The 24,371-nt window shown below is 33.0% G+C and overlaps 1 protein-coding gene across 1 annotated transcript in view; it reads left to right on the top strand.

The window, feature by feature from the left end:
* LOC123566584 (neurotrimin-like) overlaps positions 1–24,108 on the top strand; it is a 114,555-nt gene extending 90,447 nt beyond the window's left edge. Inside the window, exons 2-8 of the mRNA XM_045360830.2 lie at positions 608–732; positions 2,415–2,619; positions 3,566–3,715; positions 8,655–8,783; positions 10,737–11,039; positions 16,575–16,748; positions 19,329–24,108. Coding sequence (XP_045216765.2) covers positions 608–732; positions 2,415–2,619; positions 3,566–3,715; positions 8,655–8,783; positions 10,737–11,039; positions 16,575–16,748; positions 19,329–19,462 — 1,220 coding nt within the window. The 3' untranslated portion in view covers positions 19,463–24,108. The remainder of the gene's footprint in view (positions 1–607; positions 733–2,414; positions 2,620–3,565; positions 3,716–8,654; positions 8,784–10,736; positions 11,040–16,574; positions 16,749–19,328) is intronic.
* The last annotated feature ends 263 nt before the right edge of the window (positions 24,109–24,371 follow it).

Below are 24,371 nucleotides of genomic sequence, written 5' to 3'. Positions count from 1 at the left end.
CGGATAATACATGTAAATACTCAATTTAAACAACTATTCAATTATTATGTTTAATAAAATTTATTTTAAAAAACACTATGTTTAAAAACATGACCTTTGCACGATTACAAGGAACATAGATACTACACATTTTTCCATGGGCCATAATTATCATTTTTGTTACTTTTATCACTAGTTAGTTTAGTACACAAACTTCTTTAATATCAATGTAACGTGGGATCGGAAGGGTCAGTGATAATGTACTTTCTTGTTTGTTTTTGTTACACAATTTCTGATATTAGTTTAGATTTGGAGAAATATTTATCAAAAGCAAAGATATGACTCTGTTTAATCCATAACGGGTTAAATAGGTTTTTTGACAATACGCTTTCGTGTATAGGCACTTAGACAACAAACATGAATGAAATGAAGCTTTGATTCGGTGAAGCCCTCCAAAAACTGTTTTTCTTCTACGAATATGAATGTTATGACAAAAGTGGTTATAAATCTAACATACATGTAAGACAAATAAATCTAACATACATGTAAGACAAGGTTTTTCAGCGTATAGAACGTATTTTACGTCTGTACTTCTTTAATCTTTAGCCATACATATCTATATTTTCAGTGATTTGGCCAGTACTTATTGGTGGTCAGAAACCAGAATTTGATAATACTCCAATTAATGTCACAGCAATAAAGGGACAACCAGCGGTCTTACCATGTACAGTATTAAACAAGAATGATTATCTGGTAAGTGTATTGGGTGTGTGTTTTTTTGTTCCGGACAAATGAAAATTAGGTTTGACCATGATCAGTGGGTCAGCATCTAACACAACTAATAAAGCTGTAGTTTGGAATGAAATGTGATGAGCATAGGTTTGCCTAAAATATTTGAGGACTTTAGCTTTGTAAATATCATAGTGTGGTATAGAAAATGAATGAATCTGCCAAGTAGCAGTCAAAGCTCACGTGCCATATCCGAGCTGCACGAACAATATCTTCATCATATCATTTAAGCATAAAGCTGTGCTTGTATAGTTTGTATTTCATAGAGTAAGAATAACTAACAAAGATAGAAGGTAAGGGTAGATTTCCCGGAAGAACAGAGCACCCCAAACACGGCTATAGAGCCATGCATCGCAATGTAGGCCTTGCTTGTCAGCTGGAGGCATTGTTTAGCTCTATTTATGTACTCTCTTTTTCTTTCAAAGTGGCGGTCTTGCATACGGTTTGCGGCTGACTAGGCATTGTTTATTTTGGTTATTTGTGTTGATGAAGTCCATTCATTATCACCTCATACAAACTTTTGTGAACCAGTGCTAGGGGTGTGCGGGGCAAGCTCAGTTTTATGTTCCAAAGGATATTTTATAAATCTATTGTTTAGCAGAAATAAATAAATTTCATTCAACAGTAGAGGAATATGTACAACTTAAATTTACCATTATGCATCTGTTAATTATTATAATACACATTTTAAATAATGCCCGGGTGCTAAAATTGCACTAAACGTGGTTTTTATAGTAGTGTAAATTGTTATCTCCCTATTACATTTCATGCAGAATATACATTATTTTTAAGAGTAATGTTTCGTTTTGTTTCTTTTTCCCTGTTGAATGTTAAGTTAGTCCTTACATATACATAGATCTATAATACAACTCTGGGTTCCTTAAACATTGCCTTGATCTGAGAATTACTTGTTGACTCGGTTTCGTCCATAAAATAAAAATAACTTATATTCAAAACAGGTTTTGACTTCATTGTTTTAAATATCCGTCATGGTAGTAACAGTGACAATTTTAAATGAAATAACGTCATAACTTAAACGTTCCATTCATATTACCTATCATATTTGAAAATGTTACTTTTATATACCAATTAAATGTTGCTGTCAATCACTTGAATAAATTCTTTGGTGTCATATTTCCAAGAAGGAAGACGTTTCGACCGAGGTTTTCATATTAAGACCACAGTTTTAACATTTGTGTTTTCGTCATTACGTCATTGCTTTTCTTTGGCTAAGACTTTTAAAGCAAAAATAAATTAAACAAAAGCTTACAATAGCAAACGCCAATTTTAGTTGTTTTCCCTCTGATATACTAGTTCTGGGTGAATAGTTTTGGATTGTGATGTATATTGTGGAAAATGTTACGATAGGTGAATCGAACAAAATAGCGCGGGTATGGCTCATGGAGTATGGCAAAAACAGTCGTAGCATAAAATATAAATGGTCATGTGTTATCTTTAGCACATTGAAATTCCTCCTGTAAAACTGTGTCATGTTTAACTTTTTGTTTAGGATATGTTTCTTCAAATGTTTAACTTTCAGTAACATTCGTAATTGAAGCAAGAAATAGATTTGTATAACATCGCCATTACATTTGGACGTTATTCCCGAAAGAAATAACACAACATTTTTTTCTTTTTACTTTTAGCTTGTCTGGATGAATCCTCGGCGGATTTTACTAAGTTCTGATGACCGCAGAGTGATAGATGACACGCGCATGAGTATTGAGCGTCCATTTGTCCGGGATTGGAATCTCCATATACGGAACGTGCAAGTACACGATGACGGGGAATATACATGTCAAATCAACACAGATCCCATACAAATCAAGAGAATAAGACTAAAAGTTCAAGGTTACTTTTTGAGTTCTTTCACCTGTGTGATATTTGTTTATTTGTTTGATTATGTAATTCGTTTACTTTAGATACTACATTTTAATGAATGATGACGTTTCAAGAAACGTTTTAGAAGTGAAAATAAACAAAACTTGCATAAAAGAATTCAACAGTAGCAAACTTTTTGCCACAAATAAATGTTGAAGTGGATTTCTTCCGAGTACATTTCCATATTGATTTTTATAATTTCATGATAAATATTGGTTGTTATTGGATTAGTCCAGTATCTTTTCACCAGATATAAAGCTCAGCGGAGCCGTAATGTCTAATTGTGTATAAACAATGTAGGAACATTATTACTATGCATATTTGGTAGGTTTTGCATGAACCATATAGAATGTAGACAGCATTAAAGGATTACAGAAACTGTTTGATCTATCAAATCCGTAACAAGGTTTTTCAAGATTAAAATTATAAAGCTTTTTTAAAAATTTCACGGTGTGATGGTAGGAAAGTTTTGAATTTTCAGATATTTAAAAATATCAATTTTATGGCCAAAATATATTTTCCATGTAAATAATAGCTTATGACAAAATTAAAAAATATATCCTTTTCGAAAAATTACAAAACATTTATTTGGGAATTTTTTATGGTATCTAAGATATCGTAAAGTGTGTATAAAAAGCCATAAAAAATAGTAAAATTGAAACAAATCAAGAGTTCAAAAGTGACAGGAATTTACAGTGGAAAATTACATTACCAAAATTATTTATCGCCTTTAGATTTTAAACTAATCAGGCTATTTCAAAAATTAAAGAAAATCCTATTACCACCATCGAAGTTCTATAGAATAAAATATAATATAAATAGCATATTTCATAAGAAATCAGAAAAGAAGCTTCTTGCGGAAAAAGGTGTATCAAACAGTAGCTTTGACTAATATGATTATACTGAAATATTCCAGTCCCCGCAGAAATAGATAATGTTACATCAAGTGGTGACGCCACAGTCAGAGAGGGCCAAACTGTCAAATTACAGTGCGTCGCCAACGGTATACCCGAACCTTCAATCAGCTGGTATAGAAACACACTACAGACACATCAAATAAGAGAACGTAAGTATTCAATAAACTGTTATGCACGTTAAGTTTGATAACGTATTTACGTAGTATTTTTAAATAAGCGAGTACAAAAACAATACACATTTAGTTTAATAACGCTAGTATTCGATCAGCTAGTACAGAAATACACTACAGACATACCAAGTTGACGGATTCAAGTATTCAAACAACTTGTACAGAGGAACACCCTGCTGAGGCATCGAGCAAAAGAACAGAAACACACAACAACCGCATCCAGTTAAAGCACGTAAGTGCTAAATCAATTCTGAAATAGCTAGCGGCAAATCAAGTTAGGGAATAAAAGGATTCAAGTGGCTGGTATAAAACACATAACGTACAAAAGCAAGTATTCAATCAGCTGGTACAGAAACACACTATAGACACAATAGGTTCCGTAAATAACATAAGCATTCTATCGGTTCTTGGGCACAAAAATCAAGTTAAAAAAACGTAAGTATTCAACTTGGTACACACCCGTCAAGTTTTCAGCACACTATGTTAAAGAACACTATAATTCAGTCAGTTATGGAACACACTACAGGCACATCAAGTCAAAGAATGCAATAATTCAAGAGGTTCTGAAAGACAACAAGAGCCATGTTAGACATGGCTTATCCCCCCGCCTGGCATATTATAATTGAAGGCTAAAGTTCCTGGCAAGTTAGTATCTGAAAGTATTAATTTTGGGGAAAGCTTTGAAGAACCGTTTAGTTGTGGTCCGCATCAGGGGTTTTAAAGATGTGGAAGGAAGAATAGTCAGTGGTGAGCAGGTTTACTGCTAAATTTTATTAATTTTCATGAACAGTATAGCTATGATGTTTTTCTATATGGCTACTGTAAAAAGAAGGAATGGAAAGCTAACAGGGAACAAGAGTGCCAGAATGTCACAATATACGCCCGTCACAGCAAATTTCTTTACTCTAGCAGCTGTATTTGCAAATGGAATTTTAATTTTGTGGTTGTTTAGTAATCATTGTAAGTCTTTTGTTTTTCTAAGTCCACAAAAAAACTCCTTACCAGGTAGAGATACCTTAAAACACACCTAAAATTGGAAAGTAACATCTATGTTGTACCACAGAAAAGTGGTCTTGTTTTTTCCCTACGGTCAATTATAAAAATGATACAATATAAGTTATTTATAAGTAACAACTAATGGAAGTTAATCTTATTATTAGTTAAAGTTAAAGTTATTATAAAAAAAAAAAAAAAAAAAAAAAAAAAATTGTAAGTCCACCCAAAAATCTTTACCAGGTAGAGATTGGTCAAAATACACCTCAAAATTGGATGTAGCATTCATGTTGTACTACAGAAAAGTGGTCTCGATTTTTCCCTACAACTAGTAATGAAAAAGTTACAATAAAAGCTATTTAAAGTAACAACAAAGGGAAGTAATTTTAAAGAAGGGAACTGCGCATGACACTTCGTCTCATGATGATGTATAATTGTGCCAAGTTACATCAAAATCCCTCCATGCATGAAGAAGAAATGCTTCGGACAAAGTCATTCTTGTATCTGACCTTTGGCCTCTAAGTGTGACCTTGACCTTAGACCTAGGGACCTGGATCTTGCGCATGACACTCCGCCTCGTGGCGGTGAACATTTGTGCCAAGATATATCAAAATCCCTATATGCATGAAGAAAAAATGCTCCGGACAAGGTTTTCATTCTTGTATCCTTTGACCTCTAAGTGTGACCTTGACCTTAGACCTAGGGACCTTGTTCTTGTGCAAGACACCCTGCCTCATGGTGGTGAACATTTGTGCCAAGATATATCAAAATCCCTCCATACATGAAGAAGATATGCTCCGGACAAAATTTTTTAAGAAACTAATATAAAGGGGAATAATTAAAAAAATAGGCATGGAAGAGTTATTGTTCTTGCACACTGCACTTCCTCCCAATGTGTTCTATCAGTGTATGAAGTTTGAAGAAAATCCCTCCAGTACTTTTGGAGTTATGCTCCGGACAAAATGTTTTAAGAAAATAAGATAAAGGTGAATAACTCAAAAAATAGGCAAGGTAGAGTTATTGTTCTTGCACACTGCACTTCCTCCCAATGTGTTCTATCAGTGTATGAAGTTTGAAGAAAATCCCTCCAGTACTTTTGAAGTTATGCTCCGGACAAAGATCGTTGCGGACGGACGGACGCACGCACGCACGGAGAGCATTTCTAATATCCCCTTCGCCTTTGGCGGGGGGATAAATAAACACACATCAGAACGCAAATATTCAATGAGATTATCTGAAACACACTACAAGCACATTTATGTTCAGGAAAGCAAATACTAAATGAGTTTATAGAGAGGAAACATAAACAAGAGAAACATGTACATAAAATGGGAAGACAGAATAGCCAGCATGTACAAAACGTGCAAAATAGAGAACCTTTAAGACAAACATGATAGCATTCCAAAAGGATCAAAATCATTATCATTATCATCAACAACAAAGACAACAACATTGTCTGTGGTTTTAAACTGTTAAACTCAGTGCTTCGTTTGAATATCCTTTTTGCTAATTTAAGCGAGTTGATACTGTGGACATTCCAGTGTTCGAAATCTAAAATCATTACATGCACATTATTGAATAAACACTGATAAAATTACATAATGCATGGCAACTGGTTCCCTAGAGACATGAAGTCGGTAGCAATTAACAAAACAGAACACATAGGCAACATGTTTTTATTGTATTAAAGCCATTTGTTATTATGTTCGTCAAAGTAGATGATCATTCATCAACGGTTAGTATATTTGTTGTTACTACAGAATAATAAAACAACATATGCTAATTTAGCACGGATGATAACATTCCAAAATGAGTGTACATGAATTGATATAAACCAAGGCAGTATATCTTAACTGAATAAGAAGTCATTCCTGTCAAGCAATTTTTACTGTGGTAAAAGCGCTTTATAACACAGCATAGATCGGCTTATTATATAGCAATCACAGACAGACTTTTCTTGCCGTTTTAAATCATGTAGAAGGGCTTATTTTGACATAGGTATCACTGTTGAGCAGAACAGAGTCTATCATCACTGAGGTTTGCAAATAAACCAAGTTTGTAACCTATTTCAACAAAAATGATATTTAAGGCATATAAAGAGAAAATACAGTCTTTTTAGCTCATCTGATGTTTTGAAAAAAAATGAAGAGTTATTGTCATCACTTGATCGGTGTCGGCGTCGGCTTCGGCGTCGGCGTCGGCGTTGCCTGGTTAAGATTTATGTTTAGGTCAACTTTTCTCCTAAACTATCAAAGGTATTGCTTTGAAACTTGCAGCACTTGTTCACCATCAATAGCTGACCCTGTACAGCAAGAAACATAACACCATCCTGCTTTTTGCAAGAATTATGGCCCCTTTTAGACTTAGAAAATATCAGATTTCTTGGTTAAGTTTTATGTTTAGGTCAACTTTTCTCCTAAACTATCGAAGCTATTGCTTTGAAAATTGCAACACTTGTTTACCATCATAAGCTGACCCTGTACATCAAGAAACGTAACTACATCCTGCTTTTTTCAAGAATTATTGCCCCTTTTGGACTTAGAAAGTCAGATTTCTTGGTTAAATTTTATGTTTAGGTCAGCTTTTCTCATAAACTATCAAAGCTATTGCTTTAAAACTTGCAACACTTGTTCACCATCATAAGCTGACCATGTACAGCAAGAAACATAACTCTGTCCTGCTTTTTGCAAGAATTATGGCCCCTTTTGGACTTAGAAAATATCAGATTTATTGGTTAAGTTTTATGTTTAGGTCAGCTTTTCTCCTAAACTATTCAAGCTATTGCTTTGAAACTTGCAACAGTTGTTCACCATCATAAGCTGACTTTGTACATAAAGAAACATATCTCCATCATGCTTTTTGCAAGAATTATGACCCTTTTTGGACTTAGAAAATCATGGGTAGGACAATTTTTCTATTCTACAAAAAAATATCAGATGAGCGTCAGCACCCGCAAGGCGGTGCTCTTGTTTATGATTTTGAAATTCACAAAATTACGGCATAAAATTTCAAGTAACACAAATCACTTAAGTACGATATATATACTGTTGCTCATCTTATATACTCGTGACGGTCAAATAGAAATGTAAAATAATTTGCCCATAGCAATTTCTACTGCTGAAGCTAAGAAGAATAGATGATAGGAGTTAGGGACATCTTGCTGTAGGAAAGATTCCAGCCCGTTTGATTAATTGGTCGCATTGTCAGAAGTTAGAGTGATATACCACTTTTATAAATGAAACGTCGATATTACATTATATCTGGCTATTCAAAATCTCTATTATGAGTCAATAATTGAAGTTTAAGCTTGCAGGAAAACTTTTTATCTTCTTTCCGTCTTGAGACTTGTTGTGCAAAAATCTACAGTTGTCAGTCAGATTAAAGTTGCATGAATCATTCGTTAATATGCAGGCAAGAAATCTTTTAATCCCCAGAAACTCTTCAAAAAGTTGAGACTTTAAATGAATCAATTGAAGATGCGATACAGTCGACATTAGACTATCCAAAATGGCTGCGTATAACGAATAAATACAATCAGACTTGTGCTTAAGACCACCTTCAAATAGAGACCATCACTATAAAACCTGTTTATAAAGGCCATTTTCCTTCTGTAGTTTAATCACAAACAGCTGCAATTTACAAGTATCGAAAGATCACCTGTTTACAGTGAACACATTGTTTTTCATTTCCTAAGGAAGGCATTTGTAGACATTTTTGAATAAATGTCACTGCATGTGTTACAGTCGTAAGGCTGTCGCTAAATCATCGCGATCATTTAGAAGTTATGTCAGAAGGAAAGATCTCGTTCTACAATTTTTATGGAGGAATAAAGGTTTCAAAACGCTTTATTTTAAAGTTTTGGGGTTTTTTTAATGAATGTAAAATATTTAATGTTTTCTCTCTTTTATCATGTTTTACTTTGCAGATGTTGGAACGACGGGAGAACTTCTCATTATTCATAATATATCCCGATACTGCGGCGGTCTATACGAGTGTGAGGCTACTAATAATATTGCACAGCCCGTGCGCCGCGTGATGAATGTTGAAGTGGAATGTAAGTTTTCAGTTGTTTTTTTTTTACTTCGTTTAGAGTGACGCCGACCCACAATTTACGACATAAGGCGACTTCTTCAAGATCTCGGGTTCCCTTCCGAATGCTATTCAACAAGCAATGTTTCGAACCTATATGGTTGGAGGGAGGGGGCAAGTTATTCAAAGCAATCTGTAAAGCCTTCGTAAATATGATGAAACATAGAACATGTGTTTAAGTGTTGGACGGTTAAGTGCCATATGTTTCAATTTTGCACATTATTTTATATCATTAATAAGTTAATCTGATGTATTATATACTTCTGTACAGACGATACATATCGCCAACAAGTCATTTATGTAAAATCTGTATACAAATCGTAGTTTTTAAAAATGTTTAAAATATCATAACTTTATTTAGTACATAACGGTTCATATACTGATGTCATTTTCTGAAGTCAAAAGGCTATATGATCAGTTAATGTTTATGATTCGCTAAGAGATAATACTACAATAGCGAATTGGGCATATACGTGTTACCTAATGTTATTTCATATACTTTTTAGCTCGACTATTCAAAGAATAGTCTAGCTATTCTACGTCGGCGTCGGTGTCGGCGTCGTCGTCACACCTTGGTTAAGTTTTTGCATGCAAGTACATACAGCAATCATTTAAAGGCATATAGCTTTGAAACTTATTTATTCTTTTTCTAGGTCAATTACCAACCTCACTGGGTCAAGTTCCATAACTCTAACATGTTTTTTGAGCAAATTATGCCCCCTTTTGGACTTAGAAAATTCTGGTTAAAGTTTTACATGCAAGTTACTATCTCCAAAACTAATACAGATATTTAATTGAAACTTCACATGTGTCTTCGGGGTTATAAAACTAGTTGATAGCATCAAGTGCCATAACTCTGACCTTCATTTTGGCCAAATTATGCCCTCTTTTGGACTTCTGGTTAAAGTTTTGCATGCAAGTACATACATCTATTACTAAAAGGCATATAGATTTGAAACTTACTTTTTCTTTTACTAGATCAATTACCTACCTCATTGGGTCAAGTCCCATAACTCTGACATGTATTTTGGGCAAATTATGCCCCCTTTTGGACTTAGAAAATCTTGGTTAAAGTTTTACATGCAAGTTACTATCTCCAAAACTAATGCAGATATTGAATTGAAACTTCACATGTGTCTTTGGGGTTATAAAACTAGTTGATAGAATCAAGTGCCATAACTCTGACATGTATTTTGGGCAAATTATGCCCCCTTTTGGACTTAGAAAATCCTGGTTAAAGTTTTGCGTGCAAGTACATACAGTTATTACCAAAGGCATATAGCTTTGAAACTTATTTATTCTTTTCCTAGGTCAATTACCAACCTCACTGGGTCAAGTTCCATAACTCTAACATGTATTTTGAGCAAAATATGCCCCCTTTTGGAGTAAGAAAATTCTGGTTAAAGTTTTACATGCATGTTACTATCTCCAAAACTAATGCAGATATTGAATTGAAACTTAACATGTTTCTTCCGGGTTATAAAACTATTGATAGCATCAAGTGCCATAACTCTGATATGCATTTTGGTCAAATTATGTCCCCTTTCGAACTTAAAATTCTTTTAATATTTAACCTGTCGGGTAATAATTTCCTGCTTCTGTGACAATATTTCGAATAGTCGAGCTTGGCTGTCTTACGGACAGCTCTTGTTATATATAGTATTGTTTTATGTAAATTTTACTACATGTAGTAAATTTGAATTGTATCTTTTATTTTTACTAAGATATAGGTGCATTCGTACACCTTATTGTTGTTATGAAACATTTAAGTGTATGCGTGAATGCTTGATTTTTTTTGAGAAAGTTTTTTACTGTTTGTTTAAAGTTTAATATCTTAATATTTTCTAACACTGTGCGCTTTTTAACCTAGTTTGGAAAGTAGATTCCAGATAATGTTTTTTTTTTCTGTGACTTTCAGTCCCACCGGAAGTAACGTTTAAAACACCGCAGAGAATGAGCCAATCGATCGGCAAGGAAGTGATGCTGGAATGTTTTATTGCCGCTTATCCACATGGTGTTGGTTCATGGAGTAAAAATGGAAAGCCTGTTGGAGAAGGGGTGGAGAACTCTTGGAAATATAGGACGGACCTTTACAAAGAGGACCATTTCACTTATGCAATATATTTAAGAATAATCAACTTGGAGGATTATGACTTTGGATCTTATACATGCGAAGCTTCCAATGCATTAGGAACAGATAGTAACACTATTTTATTGACTGGTAAGGATATAACAGACTTACATTTAAATATTTCAGTCACGCCTGTATCTTTGTTTTACATCTATGTTCCACTTCTTGTTGTAAGTTAAGGTAGTTCTGCACGTTTGGATCAACTAATGAATTTGTTTAAACCCTCATTTTTCAAAACTTCAGAATAAGTTAAGAAACTTTGGCAAATAAAAAAAGATAGGGCCGTGTGCTTGATATTTTTGCTAGACTGATTTTAAAAACTTTGACCTCACACAAGTTTTCATAATGGGCGTCTATAGGAAAATCACAATTTTGATATAAAAAATTTCAACAATTTAGATTTTAATGGAATTTAAACATATGGTCTATAACATGGTGAAATAAAACGTATAGGCCCGTGTGCTTGTTTTTTTTAAAGATATTTGCCCATGATTAAAGATATCCGCTCATTGCACGCTGATTTTAAGACATTTTTGATATCATATTTTACTTTTAGAAAAATAGTAATGATGTCACTCACGGGTTACCATTAAATCATAAAAGGAGTTTGATTTCCGTACACCGAGTTCGGCCTTTATTCTGCGTTAAATTCCGGATAAATGACGTTACGCCTTTACTTCCGGTTTATTAAACGTGCAGAACTACCTTAAGAAACCCTTATTTGTATGTAGGTTGGGTCTCTATCTCTCTCAGAACTTCGTTACCATTGAACAGCACCAACTAGTCAAGATATGGCGCAATTTGGTTCCCAGCAAATGAAAATAATGGTGGTATTTAACATAGTACTTTTCTAATATATTTAAAAAAGAACAAACGCTTGGTCTGTTTTGAGCAGTAATTACTAATAGGAGGCCATTACAATTAATCTCAGAATTTAAATTTAAGGAATTTGAAAAGCATTACTTAAGTTCTTTATATAACTTCGTGTAATTTAGGTTTCTCAGTTTTGTCTTATTGTTGTTTATTGAATAACAAGAACAGCACGAATGATCCGCTTAAAGTTTAACATAATTGAGATTATACTGAATAAGTTTTCATTAGATGTGTAGAATAATTAACTGTACGTTGCATATTGGTTTAAACAATATTTATTCAACATAATTGCATTTGTTACAGTGTTACATATATAAACATATAGGATTGAGTAGGAAGCTAACAGCTTTTTTAGAAACTCTCTCCCTGTTGCATTTTACAAAAAGGCAATCCCAAGTTGGATGTACATTTATCATCACCGGGAGAGTAGGTGTTAGGCTGAGTTGTTTTACCTTACAATTATTGTTGTTTTGTTAGCTAGTATCTTGATTTATGACAAGATTTAGGTGCCGTTGATACTGAAGCTAAATTTTATTTGTTCTATCCTGCCTTGTAGGCAGGTTTGTATGATAATAATGGGGACGCTTAAAATAGATTTAGTGTGATACGACATAACATTTAATCGCATTTCTCATACTTACGGCTGTCCGATTAGACCAAGCTGGAACGGTTTGCCTAAATTAGAGCATGCGCAATGCATCCGTTTTTGCTGTTTTTATCATAGTAGACAGCATAGTTCATCTAAAAATGAGGAATGCTAACACAATAGCTTGAAACCACACAACAGTTTTATAGTTGACCAAAGATAAGATATTCTTGGCAAGAGCCAGACACGAGGCAACAGAGAGGGAGCAGAGCCACATACGATAGATACAAAAGAACTTATTTTGTCTGTCATATATTAAGATTTACTTAACAAATTATTTGATAATATGTTTCAAGCAGAAATAAGCAGTTCCAATGAGCTTCAAAGCTTACATGTTATATTTATTTGGGGGTGGGTGTTGGGGGAGAGGGGGCGGGGGAAGTGGTTCATCTTGGAAGGGTACTAGAATTCATTTTTGTTAATTTCTGTCATTTCAGGCCTTAGAATTCCACAATTTTGCAAACAAGTCCTGAATCCGGAAACTTTCTGAGTATTTCAGCAAGCGCGAAAACAACATATTTTCGCAGATATCATGTCTAATTTTGTTCAAATGAAAAACATTCAGGATACCTTCAAAAATAATAACAACTGTTCCTACCATTAACTAACATTATATATCTATCTAATTATACAGCAAGAGAAGAAAAACCCGAAAACGAAAAACTCTACAACGGATTTGGTGATTCATAGCTTTTTTTTCTAGATGTATACATTATTGTCACTGAGGAGTATAATGAATAAAATATTCAGACACTGCAATATTTAATATCTTCTTTCAATATATGAGCCTTATTGCTATTCATACAGTGTCAGAATGAATAGAAACCACAATACGACCTATGAATAAAAGACACGTAAATTTTCACGACCCTGAGTTTTATGACGAATGCGGCTCCGAGAATCATCCCGCAATATGAATTTTATTTTCCATATTACCATTCCAAGTACGTGATTCTGACCAGAAAATGACATATGACAGGGTCTGGTCTGGCGCTAATAAACTTTACAAAAATCGTTAATTTTTTATATATGTTTACAAGCTGGTTATGTAGATTTGTGGCCAAAGAAAAGACATCAAATATTGTAATCCATGCATAAAATATGTATTGTGAAAACTCTTCGTAAAAGCTTTACGTGCCATCAATTTATTTTTCGTGATAAGATCAGTTTGTTGCACTTTTTCAGCAAAAGAGTATTGCAAAATGAAATAAAACGTCATATTTTGAAATACACGATAAATAATACATATACCACAATATCAAGAGAATCCACTCCCGAGAATGTAAATACAGAAAGAAATACAGATTGTATTAGAAAATATTGGAAGAAACATGGTCACAACTCAAATCAACCAACTTTTTGGAATACTTAGTAAAGTTTACGTTTCCCTTATTGAAATTAAACGAAATTACCACTGTCGTGATTTGATTGTTTATGTTGGATGTTGGCATTAATCAGAAGTGTTATTTACATCTTCTTTATACAATGTTTGTAAATACCTTCATAATCAAACACTTATTTACTGTATAATGAATTCTATTTATCACATTCTCACTTGAACTAAAAGATCATCTAATGTCCGTCGTCAAAATTTTAACTTAAACATCTCCCATCTCCTCGTTTGTAACTACTGGAAAAACTTGGTCTGTAGTATCCTGACAAGGGCCTCCCTCAAATTTATTCAAATGATTTAACTTGATCCCTTGTAGGGTCCACCAAAGCTTAACTTAGTAAAATCGTCAAAATACTTCATCTGAGCCGTGCCATGAGAAAACCAACATAGTGGCTTTGCGACCAGCATGGATCCAGACCAGCCTGCGCATCCGCGCAGTCTGGTCAGGATCCATGCTGTTCGCTTTTAAAGCCTATTGGGATTGGAGAAACCGTTAGCGAACAGCATGGATCCTGACCAGACTGCGCGGATCTGGATCCATGCTGGTCGCAAACCCACTATGTTGGTTTTGTCATGACGCGGCTCATCTTATGAATCAGATTATTGATGTTTAACGACCTCGATCTCTTATATTAATGTATGGTCAGTTTTTCAAAATTTAATATGCCATACAAATTCTAATGTTGTACTTCTTTGTGCATCTTTACTAGATGTGATATGTTGCTTCCATTCATGGGTTTTCACCGAACTGTGTCAAAGTGCACTTAAATTGACCTCTCTTGAGTTGTCTAAAATTGTTTTGTCCCTGACTGCATTGATGGGCTGCACACTCTTGCATAGATACTGCCTGTCTTTATTAGCCGACAAAAGAAGTTGAACACCTAAGACTAAAACTTGAAATTGGTTTTTCTCATAAATCCTGTACATTGGTGCAAATATGCAATATTATTGTGGGATTTAATGGTTTATGTGATTATTTCATTCTGTAGCGTTTTTCAGAACACTGTTTTAACTTTAAATTTATATACTTTTTGTTGCTGGTTTGCTGTTTATAGGATTAAACAGCTTAAATGCCTGCTTTATAATAATGATAATAATAACTTTATTTTCTGAAGGTGACATAGTAAGTGTACAAATACAGATATTTTACAACTTATTTCCAGTATAGGCCTTCAACTGATAACATTCACACATACACACAATCATACAGTCAATTTATAATTTAACATTTATACAAAAAATACACATATCAGAATTACTTAAATTTTCTCGACAAACACGTCTCAATTAAAGAAGTCTTAAATAAACGTAATGTAACAATAACTATGTTTTAAAAGAATTACCATGCGTCACAAAGATTATACATGACAATTTAAGATACATACAAAAAAGAAAGTCTTCCCATAAGATAATAAATAGTTCCAGATTTGAATAATAAATTAGTATGAATATTATTATTCTGGAAACGAATACAGTAACATCAATTCAACAAAATCTTGTAATTACAAGTAATTAATTGCTAAAAAACTATGTGTAACAAGATGAAAATTCTTTAAATTATGCTTGAAAGTAGTTATATTATTATTATGAAGTTAATGTAAGAAGGAAGTGATTTCATATGTGTGCAGCTTGTACTAAATGTTTGTTTCAGGTAGTTTGCTTTAGGTTTAACATATGAAAGATCCATGTTTTCGATGAGCGCAGACTGTAATGATCATTATGAACAAAATGTAGTAAATCTGAAATGTATATAGACAATCTCCTGTTTTACTTTTGTACAACTAATAATGAAATATGGTATTTGCACCTGTTCCAAAAGACAGAAGTTTTGAATTTTTTGATACTTCTTCAAAGTTGCTACACTTTGATTTTGTGATTATTTTTATAGCGCGTCTCTGCAAAGATGTAATTTATCAGTGTCCGATTTGTGACAAAGTCCCCAGACATTGCAACAATACTCCATGGTTGACATAATATATGCATTGTAATACAATAGTTTCATCTCATCTGTTAAGAAAAATGCAATTTTCTAAGTAGAAGCAATTTTTGAGTTTAGTTTATATGGCCACGGATCTAACGTGGATGCCAAACAGAGTTTCATCGATATATACACCTAGAACTTTCTGACACTTCACATTTTCAATGACCGAACCGTCTAAAATTAACTCAAGTTTTTTAGTATGTTTTATTTTGACTCTAGTGCTCAATACCATACATTTTGTTTCATGTTCTTATCTATCATTTTATACTTTCATTATACTTTTTATATGATACAAATTAGAGATATGAAGGCAAGTGAGCGTCTTTGGGCCATGATGGACCTCTTGCTATTTCATGTAGTTACAAGCCTTTTCAAATGGTCAGTCATTCATTTGCATCATCCTTTTAAACTTTTACAGTTTTGACTTTCGTCTATTCCGCCATTTTCTGTAATTTCAAAATGACCAGTGGGGGCAATATATCATCCATTATATTATGTTATTTTCACAATACTAGTTTTTATTGCCAGAGAGAAAAGATCGAACTCCTGGTCTTTGTTACTGTTTCACATATCCACCAGATCTAATATATCGTTATTTATCTTCTCCCCGAGCAAAATTTAAGTATTTCCAGAACAAGAAATGAACATAATAAAAATCTATTTAACTATAAGTTATTACATGCTTACACAGACCTAAAACAATTTAACTTTATATCTTCCTCTTTCTTGCAGAATATTTCGTACCTACAAAACCGCCTTCAACAAAAACACACAGTATTTTGCTGCCCTCTAGTCCGCATCCGCTGAACGTAGGTCAACGTGGAAACGATTATATAAATTCACCCGACACCGGAGTTTTTAATTCCGGAAAGATTCAGACCAACAAAGTAAATCCATCCCAACCTGGTAAGTGCAGTCTTTAACCGTTTTACAAGTTACATTTATTATAGGATCAGAAGTTAATTGCATATTTTTGTTACACCTTTTATCACCCTTGATTTCTTGACAGTACCAAAAAACGAAATATCATTCGACGGCTAGCGGAGCGCAAAATTTAGAAAAAGTTAAGACATATCATTATTTGACGGTTTACATAAACTGCCGGTCCGTAGGATCGTGCAGTATGACCGATATACATTGAACACATTTTAATGGGCTAATAAGTCGACATTTTAAAAGTAAAACTGAAAATTAATTTCTTATGTTATGTAATAAAACTTTTATTGAATTGTTGCTAGTCAATAAGACAGTGTGAAATATATATCTTGTTAATCAAGATAGAGTGAGTTGAAATCTCAGTCAAGTTTAAAACGATATTTTTGAATTTTCAAAATGCCGTGTTATAAACCGGTATAAATTCTGTTCAAAGCCGTTTTCATTACCTCTAATTCATGGCAATGATATAGCCAGTCTCGTCCACACGATATTGTCTTTATGGAAGCGTGAAAGTTTCGAAATCGTTATTACGCACAAATATGTTATATGTCCAACCAGTTCAGTAGATTACAATAAAAATAAGATCTTGCGTGACATTAATTACAATCAGGACTACATTCTTTACTATTTCCGTTTTTGCAACTGGGGACTAGAAGGCACATATTATATTTCGTCTGAAATGATGTTCTGTAAAGGTTTTAGTCACATGCTGATGTTGAGATACTGAATATATACCCAAACTCCCTCTGCAAATGTCGACAATTTTGTTTACCGTAGTTTAAAGTATCGTTGTGTCAACATTGGTTATCTACGGAAAGATTTACTACAATTTTTTTAATATTTAGTTACAGTTAGACATGAGACCAGTTACCTTCAAATGTAACTGGCTACCTTCGTTTATATTTACCGGTTCTTGATTTCAACTACCTTTCCTACATTCAGACTGATCAGAAGATATCAGTTACATCACAATTAGGATTACATTTATGCAATTACTTTTGACTTAGGGTGAACACAACTAAATCCGCTTGTTCTTTATTTCATATAAAATAGACTTACTTAATAACATTATTTCGACATTTTCTGGTATATCAGGTTGTCATAGACTTATATTCTCATAAAGAACTATATCGTTATTTTTGAGAACAAGGGATGTTAACTTCTATTTAATAAAGTTACGATTCGTTAAATATAACCCTTTAAAGTTACTCTTTTTCGCTTCTTCCAGTGTCGAGACATAAAGTTCTTACACCAACATTTTTATCTAGCATGAGATTTCGATACAATGCTATCAAAAACATACTGAAACGCGGTAGAGTACAAGAAAACACGATGTTATTGAGAAAGGGTTTGAGGAAGGAAAGAAAAAATATGAATTTATATATTTGGACTACTCGAAACTAGACCTGTGTAGGGTTATAATTGGTTTGGTAAAGATCAGATTTTAAACATGGATACAAACACACATATATGGTAATCACTTTATATGTCATAAACTCTATAAGATCATTCTGAACCATAGAATGTAACCAAGCAAATGCTATCAGAGTCCGCTTAACTGAGTCAGTTCATGAGAGGTATTCTATGATTGAAAAAAAAACACACACAAAAAAAACAATGTGAATGTACTCTTTGATCGCAAAGTATCAGGCAAGAATATAATAACACTTGAGTAAAACTACGGGGAGGCTTTCTACATCCGCTACATGGCGACACTGTTGTCTATAAGATTTGCTCATATATGCTTTGGAAGTATAAAACACAAAAGTAGATTTAGTCTCTTCAAACATACAAAACACATTTTAACACGTAACTCTCTTCAGTTAACAATGGAGTCATCTGATGTGTATTTGAATTATAATGCTATTAAATTTCCATCTGGCCGGTAACGCTGTTGTTTTTTTTTCACCAGATAACGGATGAAGAAATTCTCAATTCAGATCAAAGTAAATTAATTAACTTGTTCAACCATAATTGCATAACAAAAATCAAGATATAAGTAAATGTCACTTAAAGGACTACCTGAGAATATATAGGATGTATTTTTAAAGTCTTGGAAATATATAGGAAGCCGCAATAAGTATTAAAATAAGAAAGCCACTTTGTTTAAGAAAATAGTCAAAGAACCAGTTAAAGATTGAAATATCTCATTTGGTTTAACAGCAACAATAACAACAACAACAACAACAACAACAACAATAGTAAAACAACAACGACAATAATAATAACATCATCAACAACAACATTTTTTTCAGCATTGGGCTGTTACATTACTTCTTGCCTAGTAATCTATAGACATACAAGTAATATAATGTATAATTCAAGAGTTAAAGCCACTACTGGGCCTTCGAGACAAAAAAAGTTTTAGATAAAATCCATTTGTTTCCTTATAATATTAACGAGTTTTATTTTTAAAATTATTGAACACCTGAAAATTTTAATCAAAAAGAACACTCCACTTCTGCTACCGATAATTTTATTATACACTTATTGAAAATTTAATGTAACTGTAGATATAACATGTCTGTTACCATTATTGTCTAATTACAGGGTACCTGGGTGCGGGTGACAGCTATCGTTCGTCAGCCAACGCTTCCGTAATAAAGCAGACGACAATATTGTTACGTTTGCAGACAGCATGTATTGTGACTTTACTCGTTTTGTTGGCGTTATTTCCGTCTTGACAGACATCTACCACTATAGTGATATAAACAAGTTTTGACATTCCAAAGTTGCAGTAATGAAATAATATCATCAAAATCAATATGTGGAGTTTACTTGAGCCGTGCCATGGGAAAACCAACATAGTGGGTGTGCGACCAGCATGGATCCAGACCAGCCTGCGCATCCGCGCAGTCTGGTCAGGCTCCATGCTGTTAGCTTTTAAAGCCTATTGGAATTGGAGAAACTGTTAGCGAACAGCATGGATCCTGATCAGACTGCGCGGATGCGCAGGCTGGTCTGGATCCATGCTGGTCGCACACCCACTATGTTGGTTTTCTCATGGCGCGGCTCACTTGCTTTTTGTTGTAGTTTCTGAATCTGTATTTAAAATGTTTCGAATCATGTTTGTGGAAATTATTCACAGAAACAAAAGTCTGTAAAAAGTTACCCTGTATACATTTGAAAAATTCTTTTAAAACATTTTTTTTTCTGTTTGATAAGCAAAATTGCATCATGTATATCCATTGACAAGGAAAATGTTATAATGCTGTAAATAGAAGTCCTTGTCTGCATTTTTACACACTTAATAATGGAGAAACCAAAAGGTTTATTATGCCATTTTAATGTGATCACACAAAAGCAAGTTGTGATGTGCTTATTCTTTGTTTTTAGAAATCGGCGTGTAATAAGTGAAAGCCTTTAGTTAGCACGTTTAGATAGACTTTTTACATGGACATTAACAATATTTAATCGTAATATAAAAGTAAGCGTTGTTTTTCAAACCAAAATATAAAAAAGAAAAAGAATGAAACTTGTATATCGTTTTACAAATATAGAGATAGGAACTTGTCGCGTCGCGCCTTTTGTATCCAAAAGAAAATGGACAAGAAACGATGCTTCACTTTGAGATGGTTCAAAACTCTGCCTGTAGAACTGTTACAAGTCTTTCCTCTGATGAATGTGCAAAGAAAAGCTAAAGCGGTACAAATTAATCTTGCTTTGTTTTAAAAGGAAAAATTAAAATAAATTTGGTAAGACAAGATAGATGCTTTTGCCACTTTTTGAGAGATTTTAAATCGGTTACCGAGCCTATAGTCGCAAATAAAAGCAACAGGTCAGGTACCAGAATTCTAGACACCATATTAAGAATACATTGTACATTGACCATTTACTAGATATTCTGTATTTTGACAAAGTAATAATTTTTAAAATTTACAAAGTACATATACAGTAATATATTTCAACGTTTTAAACATTTTGTGAAACCCAATCTTTCAAACTGTTACCAATGATCATACTCCTCGTACTCCGATTTCGTCAAGAATGAAATTTTAAACACCATTTGTTTTGCAAATAGCGATGATTAAATGATGTTTTTGCCATGTTAACCATACTTCTAAACGTCATACAAGCATTTGAAAATCCTAGGTATAATAAAGCAGTAAGTTTAATTTTGGCACTTATTTTAACAGTATTTTTTTCTAACTTAACACTACTTCTAAAATGTTGTGACCATATTTGTGTTCGTTAATAACAATGGTTCAGGTGTTCCCAGATTCTGACCAACGTTTCAATTCGTTATTCATATAATACTACATTTATATGTAAACACAAGAATGCATGCGTTTTTATGAATAGTACTTGCTGTAAATCGGTATCATAGCAACAGACAGAGTTTAAACAAATCTCAACAAGCTTGAAATATTCAACGAAAGTAAAAATAGAAACAAGTGACTTGAGGATTATATGAATTTTAATAATATGTAACAACAATGAAGTAAGTGTGTAAATTACAATTAAGTTATTCAAAATGAAAACATTTTGTGTAAATGCTGGTGTGTTTTTTTCTTTTATTTTTATATTTTATATTATTTTGTGTATGAATGCTTACTGTAAATGTGATGTTCTTATTCTGTAAATAATACCAGTGCATTGTGATAATGGAAGCAATGTAATTTGCTCTTTTTATGAATGAATAAATATGTATATCTTGTTGTTTTTTTTTCAAAATATTGTACATTCAAAGGTAATTCAAGAATACCTTACCTATTAAAGTATAATTTTAAGTAATATTTTTTAACATAAAATGAGTTCAAGTTGACCCAGCAGTTGTGCAGCACTTTATAAGCGAGAAGTATCGTAAAATTATTGATACAATATATGGACATGATTTTGGTAGAAGTTGTTTCAAGATAGCACACATCTGTACTTATATTTCTTTACTTGTATTATTACTTTTTAGACTTCTGGACTACATCTTTATCATTTTTTTTACTTCAAACAAAAACATTTTTTTTCTTAGATACTTTAAATCTTATTATATTCCTACATACTTGGTTTGTAATCTTTCGAGTGAAAGGTAAAAACAAATAAAACCAGTAATGATCTAAGCAAAATATTTTTATGATTAAAGTTTATGGATAATACCGAAATGATAGAAATGCATTTTAATAAAAGGCTGACATTATCTGTTTGTTGCAATGACAATGACGTCACCATTTCGCATGACCATATTCGATTACACTCAGGATGAGGTTATCGTAGATAAGTATTAGTCTCAATATAAAAGACGTAAAAGCCACTTATTCAAATCCTTCTTTCGCTAATATAAACTATTACACCTGATTTACGGTTTATAGAGAAAGGCACGTTTTTCCTACATCAACTCTTGTGAGTTTGTTTCACAAACAGAGGGTTATGTTGTTTCCAGTTAAATGCCAGTCAGTGGTTGTCTGCTTCCTGAGAAAACTTTTGTCCGCAAATAACCACCACTTTCGTTTCGATTTGACGTTCGGGAAATACATATGAAAATTGTCTCATTGCATGAAGAGAATTCATTCTAACAGAGAAAATGAGTGATTTAAGCACCCAAATTCACGAAAATGAGTGATTTAAGCACCCGAATTCACGAAAATGGGCATAAATGGAACAATTAGGATCTATTTAATTTGGACTTCTTTCAATGCGACATTACGAAAGCATGCTTTCTGTCCAAATTACTGTCCTTATTCATTATATGATTAGTTCTGTATTGGTTTTATGTAAGTTTATGAAACAAATACATTTTGCAAAGTGCTAGTAAACTATCTAACATGTTTGTATACATTCGTTTAAATTTGTTTCACTTGTTGGATGTCATGGTAATAAAATAAAGCCTGGTCATATCTTTAGTATTACACTTGTGTAGTAACATTTTGACGTTGACGTTGTTTCAAGCGTATTATCTTAAATATCCCCTATTTCAAGTAAAAAATAAAACAAAATCAAACAGTTGAAGGCAATTTAAAGTCCATTAACTATTTACAAACATACAGACAAAAACAGATAAAATCATTAGAGTCATGTGATCACATCCCATAGAAAAGACATTTGGAAAAACAGCTTCCTGTTTGATTGGGTATGGAATAAATATAAATCTTTATGTGTCAACTGTTAAAAGTAAATATGTAAAGGAAACTTTAGAAGCATAGATCGCAATCAAGTAAATTAAATAGCAGACTCGGTTTGACCGAGTCCATTCATGAGAGTCCATTCTGAATCATGCCCTCAGCATCGGCTTAAGGTATTAGATCACTAATAGTAATGTTTACAAAATGGCCTTTGCTTGGTATATTCTGAAAGGTGACCGTGTTTTGCACTATTTTGCAATTTTTAAACAACTTTTACCGTGCCGTTTTTTATATATTTTGTATAACTTATGGTATCTCCTCAAGCTCAAGTAGAGACAAATTTCAAAGTGATAGCCACTATCCAAAACGTTTGCAGAGAACTCATTTTACCATTAATTTTAATAAAAGAAACATCAAACTATTGGTAAAGAAATATAAAACACAAAATAAAAATGTCAATATCATTTTTTCTATTATGCCTCAAGTAAACAGATTTAATGAGACAGAATTCATACTTCAGCATTGAAAAAATAAGGTCGAATGCTGTGTTTATGTTTTGAATTTTGCTTATTCCATTTAAAATAACCTTAGGGCAGGCGTAAAACATACCTAAATTTCTTCCACAATATATACTCTAAGAGTGAAAGCAAAATAGAGAACTTTCACTGCGTGTAACTCAATATTTTTAAAGATGTGTAACTCTACCCCTTCTGTTTAAGTAGTAAATTAACTTTGAACACCAAGAAATTGCTTATAAGATTCATCTTTTTCCATTTTTGTACAAGAAATCAATAATAAGTCTTGAAAGAAGTAAAAACTTGCTAGAAAAAAAGGAAAATAAGGAAAAAAAAATTTGGTCCCAGTAGGGCTTGAACCTACGCCCCCATAAGAATTGCAGTAAAAGTATTTATGGTAGGAATTGCATACTCTTCAAAAACGAGGTTCTGTATTAGTGATCTAATACCTTAAAATGAGTATTCCAGTAAAAATTGTTATACTACACGAATTCAAAGGACCCAAAGATATAACAACACTGAGTACAATCTGACAACTAGAGCATGGCCTAACTTGTAGAAATGAATGTACGTTTATCAATTATAGGTAGTATATATGTTGGACGTAGTAATTAGCAAGAGGAGTGAATGTGACTATACACGAATATCTTAAGAGTTAAATAATGAATGTTTTAATTGTATTGAATATGTATTAAATAAGATGTAATATTGTGTTTATGTTGATCAGTTGATATTTTCTTATATTAAATTTGATTATTTGTACATTGATAAAGATTTATTTATTTATTTGGGTTTTATGGCACACCAACACAGTATAGGTTATATTGCGCCAAACAGGACTACAAATTTTCGTTCCACATCTCATTTACATTGAAATAAAAACATGAGGTATGGAATCAAAATTTGCATACCTGCTGGAATCACAGAGTTACTGCAAAACCAAGTGTTAAGACCCTATTAGTCGCCTCTTACGATCATGCAAGGGTAAGGCAGTGGTTCCAATTCTTTTCATACACAGATCGTCC

Source organism: Mercenaria mercenaria, chromosome 8, assembly GCF_021730395.1.
Source record: "Mercenaria mercenaria strain notata chromosome 8, MADL_Memer_1, whole genome shotgun sequence".
NCBI lineage: Eukaryota > Metazoa > Mollusca > Bivalvia > Venerida > Veneridae > Mercenaria > Mercenaria mercenaria.
Note: the sequence above shows the minus strand (reverse complement) of the source record. Positions and strands in the feature narration are given on the sequence as shown.